Consider the following 14,987-nt stretch of genomic DNA (forward strand, 5'->3'; position numbering starts at 1 on the left):
TTCAAGTATTTGAATTCAAATAGATAACAAATACAGATAAGAATCAGACATTTGAATACAAATGAGTGGTATATATATATATATATATTTCCTTTTGTACGTGAGAGGTAGTGGGTTTTTTTTTAAGAAATTTTTTTTTTAATAAACATAATTGAAGTATTTGAATTCATATAGATAACAAATACATATTGGAATCAGACATTTGAAAACAAATGAGTGGAGAGAAAAACTATTTTTTTGTTTCCTTGTGTCCGTACATAATTGAAGTATTTGAATTAAAATAGATAACAAATATAGATAGAAATCATCCTCCTGTTATTAGTATAGATTAATAACTATAAAAATAAAAACCAATAACTATATTATTTAGTTTGATAAATACTACGTCTACAACATTTTTACAATAAATCACACAAAACAAGTTGTTATTGGTTTTACTATAAATCTATCATTAAATTTACTTTTTTGTCCACCAATAATATACTATAATAACTTATCATTTAAAATTTGTTTTAAAAAGTATTTTAAAAATATTATGATCACCTTTAATCTACAAATCAAGAACTAAAAAAAGTAAGAACAAATTTCAATAATATGAAAAGAGCAAAAAACTCCCGCCAATTTGTAAAACCTTTTCCCTCCACACTAGTCACCGGCTACAGCCGGTAACCCCAATATTCCCTCTCCCAACGCAGCCACATATATAAAGAGAAAATGCTATGTCCAATCTTGTTTTCATAGCTTCCACTTTTCAATGAGGCTCAGCCAACCCAGGCTTATTAGAAAAACCGATACCTATCCACGACCCGAACCAGAACCATCAAATCCAAATCCAAATCCCTTCTGTTCCTATTCGGGGTCGAGACTATGAGCGCCGTGAACATCACAAACGTCGCCGTTTTGGACAACCCGGCCGCGTTTCTCAACCCCTTCCAGTTCGAGATCTCCTACGAGTGCTTGACCCCTCTCAAAGACGGTAACAACTTCACAAAACGTCACCGTTTTGGTTTTTTCAAAATTCTTTAGCTTCATCTAGGGTTTGTTGTTTGTTAATTAGTGTAACAATTAAACTACTACTTGAATTTAATTAGGCTTCTGTTACATTAATCTATTGTTAATTTAGTGTACAATTTTCGTTGATGTCTTGGTTGTTATGACTTAGGATGATGTTTCTGGACTCTTTCTTGTACTCTAGCAAGTCTTATGTTGTTGTTCTTTGCAACTAATTAGGATAAATGTTAAGTTAATGTGTTTTTTTTTTTTTTGGGCATGAATTCTTTGCTTTTTTTGAATTTGTTGAATGACTAGGAAGTTGGAAATGACAATTTCGACATTCTTTGTTGTGCTCACGAATTAACAAATGGCGGGTTGTGAGTTTGAGTCCAGGATTCAGCCTCTCCGAAAAATAGAAAATAAAAATTTGGAGGTACGATTGTCTACCAATCACCTATGCCAGACTGTGCAAAAGTGGGAGTTTTGTACATTGGGAACGGCCTTTTTGTTTTTTGTGTTCACAAAGGGCTAAAGTCTTGTTGGGTGGCTAATGGGTGGTTCAAATGGAGAGAGGGGGGGGGGGGGGGTTCTAGGACGATTTTTATACTAAAATCTTAAATTGGTTTTGTATTGTGAAAATTGATACCCTTTAGCTGGTTTTAGGAAGATATGGGGAAAGAGAAGAAACCATGGTATCAAACCTTATGCAAAAGGTAGAGAGAAGAAAAACAAAAGGAAATGGAACCAGGAAAGTTGATTTCTTATTATACCCTCTCTTATTTTTGAAGGGCTAAATTGGTTACTATGAAAGAGTTTATAGACCTTGTTGCATTTCTTTTGAGATCCTAACACTTGTGTTGAAGTCAGCATCTAAGGGTCAATAGGTCCTCTGTTGCCACTATCTCTATTTCAGTCTAGAGCACTGAGACTAAAGATGGGTTGTATATTTCACTCATTTCATCTCCCCTTCCCCCCCTCAAGCTTGACCAATCCAAATGGGGAATTAGTATGATTAATGCAGTTTGTTTGGTGTTAAGAGTGCAGTTATCTGGCAGATTCATTTATGCAGAATGAACAGGCAGTATCTGACTTAAAGGAAGATTTACCTGTGGAAAATAATGTAATATTTGAGCTTTGTAATCTGATTAACATTTCCCATAAATTTGGATGCTTTATAGTTACTTTTTAAGGAAACTAAGAATCCAATGATGTCTGATCCAGTCCTGATTTGATTTGAAGTATTGAGAATTAATGGTCCTAGTTGATTTCCATGATAATATGGCCTTAATGTGATGAAAGAAATGCTTTTATCTAGAGTGAGGAAACATAAAAAGATGATTTTTGGATGTAATCCTAGGATGGTTCAGATATGATGGAGAATTGTTTGAGATGCTTTTGACATATGCCATGGAGGCCTGTGAATGTAATCAAAATTGTGATAATAATCATATGGATGGAGCAAAAAAGGCAAAAGGGAGGCCAAAATGACTGGGGTAGAAGTTGTATGGAATAAGCGAAAGGCATGGTTGTTGGATAGATAAATGGGACACGACCCTAGATAAGTTTGAGTGACATAAAAGGTCTTTGTACCCAATTAATTTGGCTTTAGTTAAGTTGATTAGTTGGATGTAACGCTAAGAGTTCTGGATGAGTTTTTTTAGTAGCTTCATATATGTGTAATAATTTTTTTACTTAAACACTCAAGAGGATTGATAGTTAGACAAACCTAAACGTTTTGAGTTATTGGTCTCCTTATATAATTTCAGTTACATTGTTGTTTAAAATACTTCAAATTTAAAAGTATTTGAACCCATATTATATATCTCTGAGTACTATTTACCATTAAACAACTAGTCACTGATTCATTTATAAATTTTGGATATGGCTTAGGTAAAGTGTTCAATAGGAAGAGAAGCTCAAAAAGTAGTTTGATTTAGTTAGTCCTGTGTTAGAATCCATGTGTTTGTTTAAGATATGCCTTACACAGGATGAGACAACAAAGAAGCCACTGATGGTTTGAAAAAGGCACTGGATCTAAGTGAGGCTTTTGGCCTGTTCCTTTTAATTTTTTCTTTCTTGCCCTGAATGAATAAACTAATCTTCGTCTTTAAGCATGTAGATGTTTATATCTTTGATAGAACTCATAGAAGAAGCATTTCGATATTTCCTATAGAAGTTCTTTTTTGAACTCCAGCTACCAAGTACTTGAATAGGAGATACTAAAATGCTTTGAGGATGTAGCATGTTTTGTCAAGATATTTTGTACATTTGCTTGGGGTAAAAGTGGCAGGTGCAGCAAAGCTGTATTTCAGTATTTGATGCTCTCTTTAACCACTCGATGCCTTCTCTCTTCTCCCCCACTCTCCCTGTTAGGTGGAGTCACTTAATTATACTAATGGGAATCATTCATTTTTCTCTTTGAAATTTTAATTTTTTTTACAATTATTTTTCCCTAATATAAACTTCTTGTGTATTTCCCTTGTTTGTTGTCACCATCTATGTAGTTAAATTTGTTTCCTTGACTTCTGCCTTGCTAGCCTTGCCATATTTTAACTCATAAAACATTGCAGATTTGGAATGGAAACTCATTTATGTGGGATCTGCTGAGGATGAGACATATGATCAACTTCTTGAAAGTGTGCTTGTTGGGCCTGTCAACATTGGCAACTACCGATTTGTCCTTCAGGTAATTTTTTATGAATGCTTGTGCTAAGTCCTAAACTTGGTTTTCAATGCTAATTTTCTTATGAAAATAACACTAAATTTATTGTTATTGGGGCCCCTGGCAGGCAGATCCTCCAGACCCATCAAAAATCCGTGATGAAGATATCATTGGTGTCACAGTACTGCTATTGACATGTTCTTATCTTGGACAAGAGTTTATTCGAGTTGGATACTATGTGAACAATGATTATGATGATGAACAGCTAAGAGAGGAGCCTCCACCAAAGGTTTTGATTGATAGGGTTCAAAGAAATATTTTGGCCGACAAGCCCAGGGTCACAAAGTTCCCAATCAATTTTCATCCTGAGAACAATGAGCATGGTGAAGAAGCCCCTCCTTTAGCTGAGAATGCCATTGAGACCAATGTGAATGGAGAAGAACCACTCCCTTCACCTGAAGGACCAGCCATTGAGCAGTAGGTTGTAAATTGAAGCAACTGTGTGACATATTGACTTCAAATTTTGACATACTGATGATTTTGGGTGAAACTGGCTTTCCAAATCTCAAACATCTCCATCCATGATATGCTTTTGTGACTGAGATCTACTGTGAATTGTCAGTTGGAATGTTTTGTACCAACACTGTACTTGGGTTGATGTGATGTGGTACATAATGGGTTAAAGATTTTGTATGCCATGAAAATTAAAGTTTAGGTTTTGTTTTTTTAAGTCTTTCATTACTTAGTCTTGTAAAATTTTCAATTTTATTGGAAAAACAGTATGTTTGACTGTGTTCTTTTAGTGATGGTAAATTATATGAAATGAATTGGAACCGAATTGCAACCTATGCTTAAAAATTTTGTAGGAGTTATTGATATGAATATTTAGCCAATCTGTAAAAAATTTTGACTTTGTCATTGGGCAGAGATCATGAAAATTTTTGATAGTAGGTTGAGACAGCTTTCTGAGTTTGCATAACTTGCGCCATGCGAATAATCAACTATATGGATTTCTGGTTTCTAGTGAACATCGACGGAAAGACTAAATTAAAACCAGTTAAAACATTTAGGCATTTAATGAACTTTGTGGATCAATTGGATCTTCAAGCAAATTTTTGGGACCAAAATTGGTGTTTTACTCATTAATTTATAATTGCATGCATTTGCGTCGATGAAAGAACATAGGATAGGATTGATATTGCTGGCTTCAGTCAGGATAGTTTGCAAGATCTAACTCCTAAAAGTTTGCAGGACTAGAAATGATAATATGTTTAAGGATATTTGTATTCAAAGTCTAAGCTAACTTGAAACTTTAAATCTCAACAAGAGCTATAATTTATTTATTTTACAAGTAAAGCACTTCATTTTATTACTCAAAAAAGAGAATTATTTATCAACAATTTATTTTCTTGGTGTGTAATGAAAAGTGAAAATCAAATCTATAGTTCCTCTTCCTCCTCAACAATTACGCTGCCACCTCTTTGAGCACCACGCACAGCTTTATTTGCCTGAAAAAGGAAGGAAAGACATTCCGTAAAATATAATACAATCACTTGGCAAAATTAAACCCAATGTTAGTAGGGAATAATGTTATTTATTTATTTATTTTGATGAACAAAAAAAGGGCCTCAAACGTGTGATTATTGATCTGATCTACTTAAACCCGCTATTGATAGTGTGGGGCACTTCTGGGCAAGTTAGGGCTATCTGCGTTGTGGCACAACATTTTTGTGAAGTGCACGATTCAAACCTGATAACTCTTGAACTCGCAGGTGTGACTAAGTTTGGGACTCCTACTTACGTGCCACACCCCTAGGGGCTAGGGAATAATGTTATGCCTTTGAACAAACCTAGACACATTATATTGTAGGTATAAATTTGGCACCTGAATAAATTATGAGAAATTTTTTTAACACTTTTAAGTTTGAAAGCACTTTTCTAGTCTAGTACGTTTGGAAGTAACTTTAAATCGAAAGCTTCTTTGTAAAAAGTTTGTTAAGTATAATTGTATTTAGAAAAAGTGAGACATTAAAAAAAATTAGACATAAGCAAATAAATTGAAAAAACAGTTGCCAAACAGATTAGCACATTTCCAATAGTCATGATCATTTTAGTCCTATGGCATGGTCCCAATTTATTGGATCATTAATTAATTAGTGCCTCTTTATAAAGAGCTAGTTTCTTACTTTTTTGTGTGTGCTGAATATGCTAGTTTCTTACTTGATTCCTATAGATTAAGTCCAAGTTATGGGTTAAAGTTAAATAGATGAAATTTTCTTACCTCTTTTTTCCAATCAGCTCGTAAGTTTACTATAACAAGTGCCACAACTTGAACAGAAAGTCCACATATGATGCCCATCCAAAGCCCCTAATTAAAATCAATTTCACAACTCAAATATTAGTATAGCAAATTACTAAAATTGCTACCAATTTTGCTATATATATATTTTTAAAAAAAGTAAATTGACGTGATAATGAATGTGATTGATAGAACGTCAACAATATAATAATATTATTTATCAATTACTTTTTATTGTGTATTTAAAAATTGAAATAATAGTTTTTAAGACACATGAAAGAGAGACTAAAGACTTACTTTGCCTCCAAAATGGAAGACGAAAGCAAAGAGCACAGCAGAAGGAATTCCCACAAGATAGTAAGCACCAAGATTAATAAATGAACATAGTTTTTGCCACCCACATCCTCTAGCAGCCCCTACATAGCCAAAGCAGAAATCACTAAGCAGATGAATCAAAGTAAGAAAACCAAACAATTTGTAACAATTGAACTTGATTAGTACTTGTGACATAAATTTAAGACCTGAAAGAACACATTGGAATCCATCCAAGAAGTCTGATAATGCAAGCAGTAGCATCATTTTAGCAACGTATCTGAGAACATCTTCCTCTTTGCTATAAAGCTTTCCCCAAACATTGCGCACCAAAATTGTAGTAATTGCTATTATTGTACCCTCTGAGAGAGCAACTATGATCATCACACGAAGAGCCAAACGTGCACCATATGGGCTCCCAGCACCCAATTCATTTGACACTCTTGTACTGTATAATAGCAAGAAGATTCTTTTAGTTTTGAGGGGCAATGGTATTAGTGGGAAAAGTCATATGAACTAGCTATGTCACTAACCTTAAAGTACCACCAAGACCAACAGAAACCATATAAACCAACCAACATGTGTTAAGGCTGCAGAACAATTACGAATGATTTTAAGAATATATTATCATAAAAGAGGTTTAAGTAATAAACTTAACTATTAGAATAAGGTAAAAACTAAAAACTTAGCAACATTCTTCTAGATTTTCAATTAAATTCAAACACATGATTGTATTGATTAATATAGTATAAATAATGTTATTTTTATAAAGGATAATTAAATTCAATGTAATCTTGTGTTTGAATATAATTAAGGAATCTAAAGTATAGCACTTTAGGAAGTGTATTTAAGTTTTACCCATAAGAAAATCTAAGATATTGACTCCCTATTCCTCATTTTTTATCTTTTGAAAATTAATGGAAGTGATAGCAAATACCTTATTGATAACACCGATGTCTCCAGTGTTGGATTTGGGAGAAGTCCCGCTAAGAGAACAATCATTTCAAATGACCAATATTCTAAGCTGTCAATCAAATTATTCAAAGAGTTAAACCCCAAGAAGAAAAAAGAAAGAAAAAGGCTAAATGCTTCAAACATTACAACAATGCAAATGAATAAACCGCAAGCTGGAATGATCCAAATTTCTTTTGCAAATAGAAGAGCTCCTTTTGTTAAGCATGCTTCAAACATTACAACAATGCACGGAACAAGACTCTTTTCACAAAATTTTCCATAACTTGTTAAGGTGATACATTGTGATTGAAACATCAGTTTCACGTGAATCCACCATTGATACTGCTTTTACAATACTAGTGATAAGCAGCTAGAAATTACCATATCATAATTGCTGAAGGAACTGCTAGCTTTAGGAAGCTGAGAATATCATGCAAGGCTTCTTTTGAAAACCCAGTCCAAGTTTTCTTGCAAGCCGGAGAAGATCTTACATAAATCGTGAACAAAAGCACATTAACCCAATTGGAAATGTTAATTGCCAAGGCAGCTCCTTTAATCCCAAGTTTGATTTTAAACACAAGAACCCAACACACAAGAACGTGTAGCAAAGCTGTGAATCCAGAGCCTATCAACATAGGAATAATGTTGTTTTGTGTTTGTAAAAACCTGTTTAGGCATTGAAGAATACCATAGGCAAAAAGGCTTGGGATCATCCAACGATTGAAAACTCCAGCTTCAGTAGCTATTTCATGGTTTTGGTGTAGAAGTATGAGAATGGTGCTTGTATTATACCAAATTATTGCTAGAGGAATGCTTAAGGCTAGGAGGGTTAGTATAGCTCGCTGTGTGTGAACACCAAGCATGCGGTACTGTTTTGCTCCATAGGCTTGTCCACATAGAGTCTCTAATGCGCTTCCCAAACCTAGCTTTAAGAGATTTATGACATAATGGAGATGAGAATTTGCATCAAAATGATACTTTATGATGAAAAATGATGAAGAATGGGGATGATGCATTTAACTGGAAAAAAAAGGCTTTGTTAAGGTCATTAATTTGTTTAGAACGATTTGGACAAGAACAGGCCCATTAATATTTATGAATTCTTCTTTGTGCAGTGACCTCAACATGGAGTTGTGCATGCCATTGTTTAATCCTGTTTATAGTTTCAATGCTTCTAAAAAAAAAAAAAACTATAATCTCAATACAGTTGGAGACACAAAAGTTATCATAATTGTTGGTGTAATCTTATACGATTGTTATATAATAGAAGTTTTATCAATGGTAGACTTGTGTAAAAGTGGCGATGCTCCAATCACAACTTACTTCCTTAACAAGTAGTGAAAATTTCTATGTATCTAATGATATTCTTATAGTTTAGGCCTTAATGATCAAGAGTGGAAGGAAAAAATCCACTGGCATGAAAGTAATGGGCTAAACTTCCGATATTTTCATTTCAAGCCCATGTATATGGACTTAAGAAGATAGCAAATGCCCAGGAGGTAGGCCTTTTCAATTTTGACACAAGATATACTTACTCAATGCTACAAACACCATTCTCAGCCAAAAAAAAGAAAAAAAGAAAAAAAAAAGCTACTAACACAATAAATTTAACTTTTTTTTTTCATAACCATTTAAGGTGACAGATTGTAATTAGTGCAACTAGTGGTGATAGAGATATTAAATTTTTTTTACATATGGCTTAAAAATTGATGCGTACAAGAAAATTACTTCACCACCAATCATAATTATTGTCACATTAATTTGTAAATATTTTATAGTAAAATTTATAGTAACTTTAACATTTACTTTAGTAAACATTACTTTTATTATATACAAATCACTACTTGCTGCCACGGCACTTATAAAAAAGGGTTGTGAAATTTGTTGGGTATATATTCTTTTATCACTTATAGTTATTGATACTTACTAGACTTATCTTTAATGGAAGGTCTTTTTTTGTGATGATGTACAAATATTTGACACTAGTTAAGCTTTCCATAAATGTGACAGTCATGCACAGAATAAACTACTCATTGCAGAGAAAATTATTCAATAATCCAAGAACAGTATTCCTTCCTCCACATGAATCCAAGAATCCAATCCACTTACCAGGACATAGAGACCAGTGACTGAAGCAAAGGAAGATCCCAAGGAAGCACCAGAAAGAGGTAGCTCTCCTAAATGACCAGTAAACATCACTGATACAATTTGTAAGCTGTACTGCAACAAACTAACTGCTATAAGAGGCCCTCCTAGCCGTAGTTGCTTTTTTGCTTCTTTAGAATATTTTGGTCTCCAGCCATGGTTTTCTGATCTTTCTTCTGCTTCAACTTCCATATCATGAATTCTTACTTGGGTTGTTGTCACTTAGTGCTGAATAATCTAATGCCACCTGCGACAACACAAACCCAAATATCCCTTAAACGTTAAAGCTTTCTTAGTTCTAGCCATGTGGGTTAAAAAGCAAAGGCCTTTTTTACCTTTTAATTTTTTGCTTTTCTCACCTTTTTTTTTTTTCATCATAAAACTAACTTAAAAATAAAGTTAATTCTTATCGTTTTGTTTCACATTGAGTAAATAAGTTACCAAAAACTACGTGATTATTATGAGTTATACCCAAAAATAACAATTATGTGAGATGCTTTGTTTTTATTTTTACAGGACCAGATTAAATATAATAAAATTCTTAAATTAAAAATGAAAACTTTCATAGTAGAATAAAAAAGCTTTATTTTCATAAATTAACTTTTTTTTCAGGGTATCAAAATTATCTATAATATTTCTAAACTAACTTCTTAGCAATCTCTATTTTTTTTTTTTTTTTTAAAAATTTTTTTTTTTATGTACACAAAAACTCATTTTTCATCTTATTATGAAGTTTTTTTTTGGCAAATTTCAAGAGCGAAAATACACCTTTTGTAGTTGCTGTTGAAACAAAAAGAGCAAACACAAGTTTAATCAATAAATGAATAGATTGCTGATTTTCTAACTCTCACAAACCCTTGATAAAAAAAGTATGGATAAATTCTTTAGATCTGGATGTTGAGGAACAGCAGGTTGGATTCTCAAATGTATATTTTTTTTTTCCAAACTTAGTTATACAGCAAATTTAAAAAGAAGAAAAAAAATATGCACAATGAAGTATAAACTACTATTTAGATACAATGAGAAATTTTTTTTGTCTTTATCTCAAATTTAAATAGTTAAATATATTAGCATATAATAAGCACCACTATTATATAATAATAATAATAATAATAATAATAATAATAGATTATATTATATAAAGCAATCAAGGGAATTGAAGAATATTCTAAAATGATTATTTTCATTCCTTTCCATTCCATTCCATTCCCTCCTCCCAAACGAGGCCTTAAAGAAATTGACAGTCACTAATGAGAGGGGTGTTACATATGCTTGTTACACTATTTTTTTCCGTTGTTCATCATGTCATGTTTGACTAAGGCTGTAGACAAGATTTCGAGGCGGGGGGGAGAGGTTTTTTTCCATGAAAATCCAAGTTAGTATTCATTTAGTATTAACACAAAAATGATGTAAGGGATACTAGGAATATTTTAATATAAATCTTATAAATTTACATGTCATCAATCATAAACAAAATTCAAACATTAATTTATTATGTTGTTTTGGTGGTACTAATCATACATCTGTCATATCAATTAGTAAGCTTTTTGTAATAAAAAATGTAGTACTTTTGTCATTTTCTTTTACAAACTATCAAATACAAAATAATTTTTGTTACAAGTAAGATATTATTTATTGGGAAAAAAAAAGAAGTTACTTTGTTTTATGCTAGAGTTACTAGCAAAATCTTACAAATTGATATATAAATTAAAGAATAGACAAAACAAACCATCTTCCATTTAAGATGGAAGAATGCTAAAACTAATGTAAATAGTAACAAATTGATGTGACAATAAACATAATTAACGACCTAATAAATGATATTTAAATTATTTTTTGTTATTGATAAAAGATCAATTTATAGAGGTTAGGCCTTAGTGCAATGGTATATAATTTCCACTTTTAAATTCGGGAATCAATCTCTCCAAAAAAAAAAAAAAAAAAAAAAAATTAGGAGTAAAACTGTTTATCATAACATCTCTAAAACCCAACAAATATAAAAATTTTGTACACTGATACCACTTTTAGAACAAATCATTCTATAAATCTATACAATAAAATTTGTAAAATTCCAAATACCATTTTTTATTTTAATATTTAATAGCACTAACACAATTCAACTCACCACCCACCACCCACTGTCATCATCTCTTTGTTAATTTTTTTCTTCATTGTCAAATTGTCAATATCACAATCAATGGCGACTCTAAGAAAAAAATTTATATATTAACAATAACAATAATAAAAAAAATATACAAATACATAAAATTTATAATTATTTTTTTTTATGAATTTTCATATTTTAAAATCGTTGTATAATTGTTCTATTATCATAGATATCACTCAATGCACAGTTGCACGCTAATAAAATACAAAAAAAAATTAAGATAGCACAAACTTTTGGACTTTCTCTCATACCAATGTTTGTGATTCCACATTTTCTTTATTAAAAAAACAAAACTCATATGCATAGTTAAAGAGTCTTGCTGTTGGTTTGTCTGTCTGCTTTATCTATCTCTATCTGTGGTCTGTACGGTACTCTCTCTTAAACAATAAAGCTCAGCCCTTTTATGCAAAACTAAAAAAGAGAAAAATAGAAAAGCTATAAAAGAGGAGTTTTGAGAGAGAGAGAGAGAGAGACATACCAGATGGTCCAGAAGCGTCGCCGGCGTGGAGGGCTGGGCGGCGCAGCGGCGGTGCTAAATGGTTTATGATTTTTGCTGTTGGTATGGGGATTTTTTTTCTTCTTCTTGAAACCAATGCATTTGGGTATAGGATTTGATAAAATGGGTTTCCTTTGTAAAGGGCTTAAAGAATGGATAAATATAGACTCACAAACACACGTGAATTGGCAATTTGTTAACGGTTATGGCCTATGGGGTTATTAAAGTAATGCCAGTGTGGGCTTAAATGAGAATCCATAAAAATTACCAGGCCAATTGCTTTAAAAGTATTGTAAAAATGTGTGTGAGAGCTGTGAATCATTGCTCCCTGAGAATGGGCCATATGGGAAATTTTGTTGGACTAGACCCTAAAATATCATGACAACTTGTTAACGGTGTAATGTGAATAGTAAAGAAGCGAAAATGACGGCCTATATGAGAATTAATAATAATTTGCCAACTCAGCATGTATGAATTTTGTGGCAAAATCTGTTGTCTGTAACATTGTTATATAACCACCGCGCATCCTTTGTGCGGTAGTCACTTTACAAGGGTTAGGGTTCAAGTCTTCAGGAGGGAACTTCACACACATATACACTTAGATTAGATTAGATTAGAAATTCTATCTTATATAAAAAAAAAAAAAAATTGCTGTATATTTATGGTTTTAAGTGTTTGAAATTTTGAACCCATGAAAGCTGAGTCTTGGTGGTTCGGATTCTGTTGGGTTCTTGCTACTTGCTAGTACTCTAGCAAGTCTTATCGTGTTGTCAGGTTGTTACCTCGTGTGAAAATTAAAGTGTGGATGATTGTGATATATGGCTAGCTGTAAACTATGATAAATGTTATGTATAGGTTGTTGCGTGATTGATTTGTTTGCTTTTGGATTTGTTGATCGACTAGAAATTTGGAAAGCCATTTCAATGTTCTTGTTGTGTTCATGAAGGGTTAAAAGGCTTGTCTGTGTCACTATGCAATGTTGAACTTTTTGGTCAAAAAAAAAGAGGGGGAAAAAAGAGAGAGGGTAAGCTAGGACCGTGTGTACTGTTTTATACTCGAGTCTTAAAATTAATGTTGTTAGTCAAACCAAAGATGCTTTAGTCTTAAAAAAAATAAATTTGACTTTTTTCATTAATTTCGTATTATTTTATAACCTCCCTTAAAGCTAATGAAAGAAATGCTTTTAGTTTGAGCAAGGAAACATAAGAAAGATGAATTTGTGGATGTAATCCTAATATGGTGGTCATGATGGAGAATCATTTGAGACGGTTTGATATAAACAATTCAGGCATGTGAATATTTCCGTACAAAATTGTGATTTTAATAATGTGGATGGAGCAAAAAGGGTGAAAGGGAGGCCAAATTGGATGGGGTAGAAATAGAAGTTATATAGAATAATGGAAACAGACATTGTTGTTGGAGACACAAGTTGAAACATGACCCTAAAATAAAGTTGAGTGACATAAAAGGTCTTTGTAGTTGACCCCAATTAGTCTGGCTTAAAGACTTAGTTAAGTTGAGTGGTTGCTTGTAATGCTAAGAGTTGTGGAAGAGATTTGTAACTGGCTTCATTTATATTGTAATGAATTTTTGACTAAAACACTCAATAGGATTAATAGTTAGACAAAACTAAATTTTTTTGAGTTACTGGTCTCCAAATGTAATCCCAATTCTTTCCTTTTTCTGTTGTTGAAATTTGACTTAAATTAAACTCTGCAACAATATTGAAATTTGAAAGTGTGATATGTTTTCTTATTTTAGCATGTTTCATTCTAATAGTTGTTTAATGAGTTAGTACTTCGCACGTTCAAACTTATGAACATGCCTGCCTTCGTGTAGTTAATGATTTGATTAAGTTGTGTTTTTGCTTGATGGGCTATTAGATATATATTGGTTGACCTCACTTGAAATTGATGAGTAGTCATATGTATATTTTGGCTTGTTTGTATGTTTTTCAATTTTATGACATGGGCTCTGGTGTGTTTGTTTAGTTTGTCTATGCAACACAACTCAAGAATTGAGAAAGGGTAACCATTGAAAAGTGGAGTGTTTAATTTCTTTCATTCTTTTCCCTTTTCAAATATGTTGGAGGTGAAATGAAATATATTTTGAGAAGAGAGTGCTTGATATGGTCAGTTCACAAAAAGAGAATATCTTTCTTAATTGGAACTGCTTATCATTTGTACACCCCAAAAGTAGCATTGTTATTTCATAACAATCCCCATTGGTAGAAAGTTGACTCATTTATGTCATGGCGTGCTTACTTGGATCTCACACTTGGACTATGAATTTGCATGCTATCGACATCTAGATGATGGACTTCCTTGGAGCTGTCTTGAAAATCCCTCTCTCTGGTGTGTGTTTATAATCTTGAGAGTTGTTCATCTTGACTTTAATTACATACTAGTAATTTGAGGGAAGAACAAATACTCTTAGATTGCATACAAGGAATTTTATAAACCATTGGGAGTTGGAATTTCTTCTAGAAAATGCATTATCTTGGAAGATTTTGAAGTTGTGGTAAGCTGGAGTAGGAAATGTAAATTAGGAACATTTGAATTTGCAAAGGGCATGACTTATTGTTCTGTACCTTCACCGGTCCCATACTCTCATTAAGTATTGGAATTTGGAACCTATATTATAAATCTGCTAGTACAATTCAACAATGAGTCACTGAATCATTGATGAATTTAGGATATGATAGGTTCAGGGTAAAGTGTTCAATGGGAAGAGAAGGTCAATAAGGAGTTTGATACTCTTTGATTTAATTAGTACCGTTTTAATGTTCATGCTTTTGTTTAAAATATGCTGTACACACAGGATGAAACCACAAAGAAGGCCCTGCCGGTTTGCAAAAGGCACTGGGAGCTAACTGACGGCTTTTGGCCAGTTCCTTCTATTTTTTTTTCCTTGTCCTGAATGAATAAACTAGTCTTTGTCTTCAAGTATGTATATATGA

At 32.6% G+C, this 14,987-nt stretch overlaps 2 protein-coding genes across 4 annotated transcripts in view; one reads left to right on the forward strand and one right to left on the reverse strand.

Annotated features, from left to right (window-relative positions):
* Positions 1-723: 723 nt before the first annotated feature.
* LOC126716524 (histone chaperone ASF1B-like) lies at positions 724-4,503 on the forward strand. Its single transcript, XM_050417341.1, has 3 exons — positions 724-976; positions 3,564-3,679; positions 3,783-4,503. The coding sequence occupies exons 1-3, from the start codon at positions 868-870 to the stop codon at positions 4,134-4,136; spliced, it is 579 nt and encodes a 192-aa protein (XP_050273298.1). The 5' UTR covers positions 724-867; the 3' UTR covers positions 4,137-4,503.
* Positions 4,504-4,950: 447 nt separating this feature from the next.
* Positions 4,951-14,987, reverse strand: part of LOC126716501 (protein DETOXIFICATION 16-like) — a 49,818-nt gene continuing 39,781 nt past the window's right edge. Inside the window, exons 1-9 of one of the 3 annotated variants that reach the window (XM_050417332.1) lie at positions 12,011-12,321; positions 9,330-9,612; positions 7,602-8,146; positions 7,204-7,290; positions 6,800-6,856; positions 6,476-6,714; positions 6,252-6,370; positions 5,937-6,023; positions 4,951-5,163 (exon numbers count right to left, since the gene is read on the reverse strand). In XM_050417332.1, the coding sequence (XP_050273289.1) occupies positions 5,095-5,163; positions 5,937-6,023; positions 6,252-6,370; positions 6,476-6,714; positions 6,800-6,856; positions 7,204-7,290; positions 7,602-8,146; positions 9,330-9,557 (1,431 nt within the window). In that variant the 5' untranslated portion in view covers positions 9,558-9,612; positions 12,011-12,321 and the 3' untranslated portion in view covers positions 4,951-5,094. Of the gene's footprint in view, positions 5,164-5,936; positions 6,024-6,251; positions 6,371-6,475; positions 6,715-6,799; positions 6,857-7,203; positions 7,291-7,601; positions 8,147-9,329; positions 9,613-12,010; positions 12,322-14,987 lie in introns of those variants that run through there. The other 2 variants (XM_050417336.1, XM_050417324.1) reach the window with 2 other exon arrangements.

Source organism: Quercus robur, chromosome 1 (assembly GCF_932294415.1).
Source record: "Quercus robur chromosome 1, dhQueRobu3.1, whole genome shotgun sequence".
Classification (NCBI taxonomy): Eukaryota; Viridiplantae; Streptophyta; class Magnoliopsida; order Fagales; family Fagaceae; genus Quercus; species Quercus robur.

Bases quoted from the DNA above. Each gene is read 5' to 3' on its own strand.
- LOC126716524 (XM_050417341.1), top strand. From the start codon at position 868: ATGAGCGCCGTGAACATCACAAACGTCGCCGTTTTGGACAACCCGGCC. The intron at 977-3,563 runs GTAACAACTTCA...AAAACATTGCAG, and splicing joins CTTGACCCCTCTCAAAGACG to ATTTGGAATGGAAACTCATT. The intron at 3,680-3,782 runs GTAATTTTTTAT...GGCCCCTGGCAG, and splicing joins ACTACCGATTTGTCCTTCAG to GCAGATCCTCCAGACCCATC.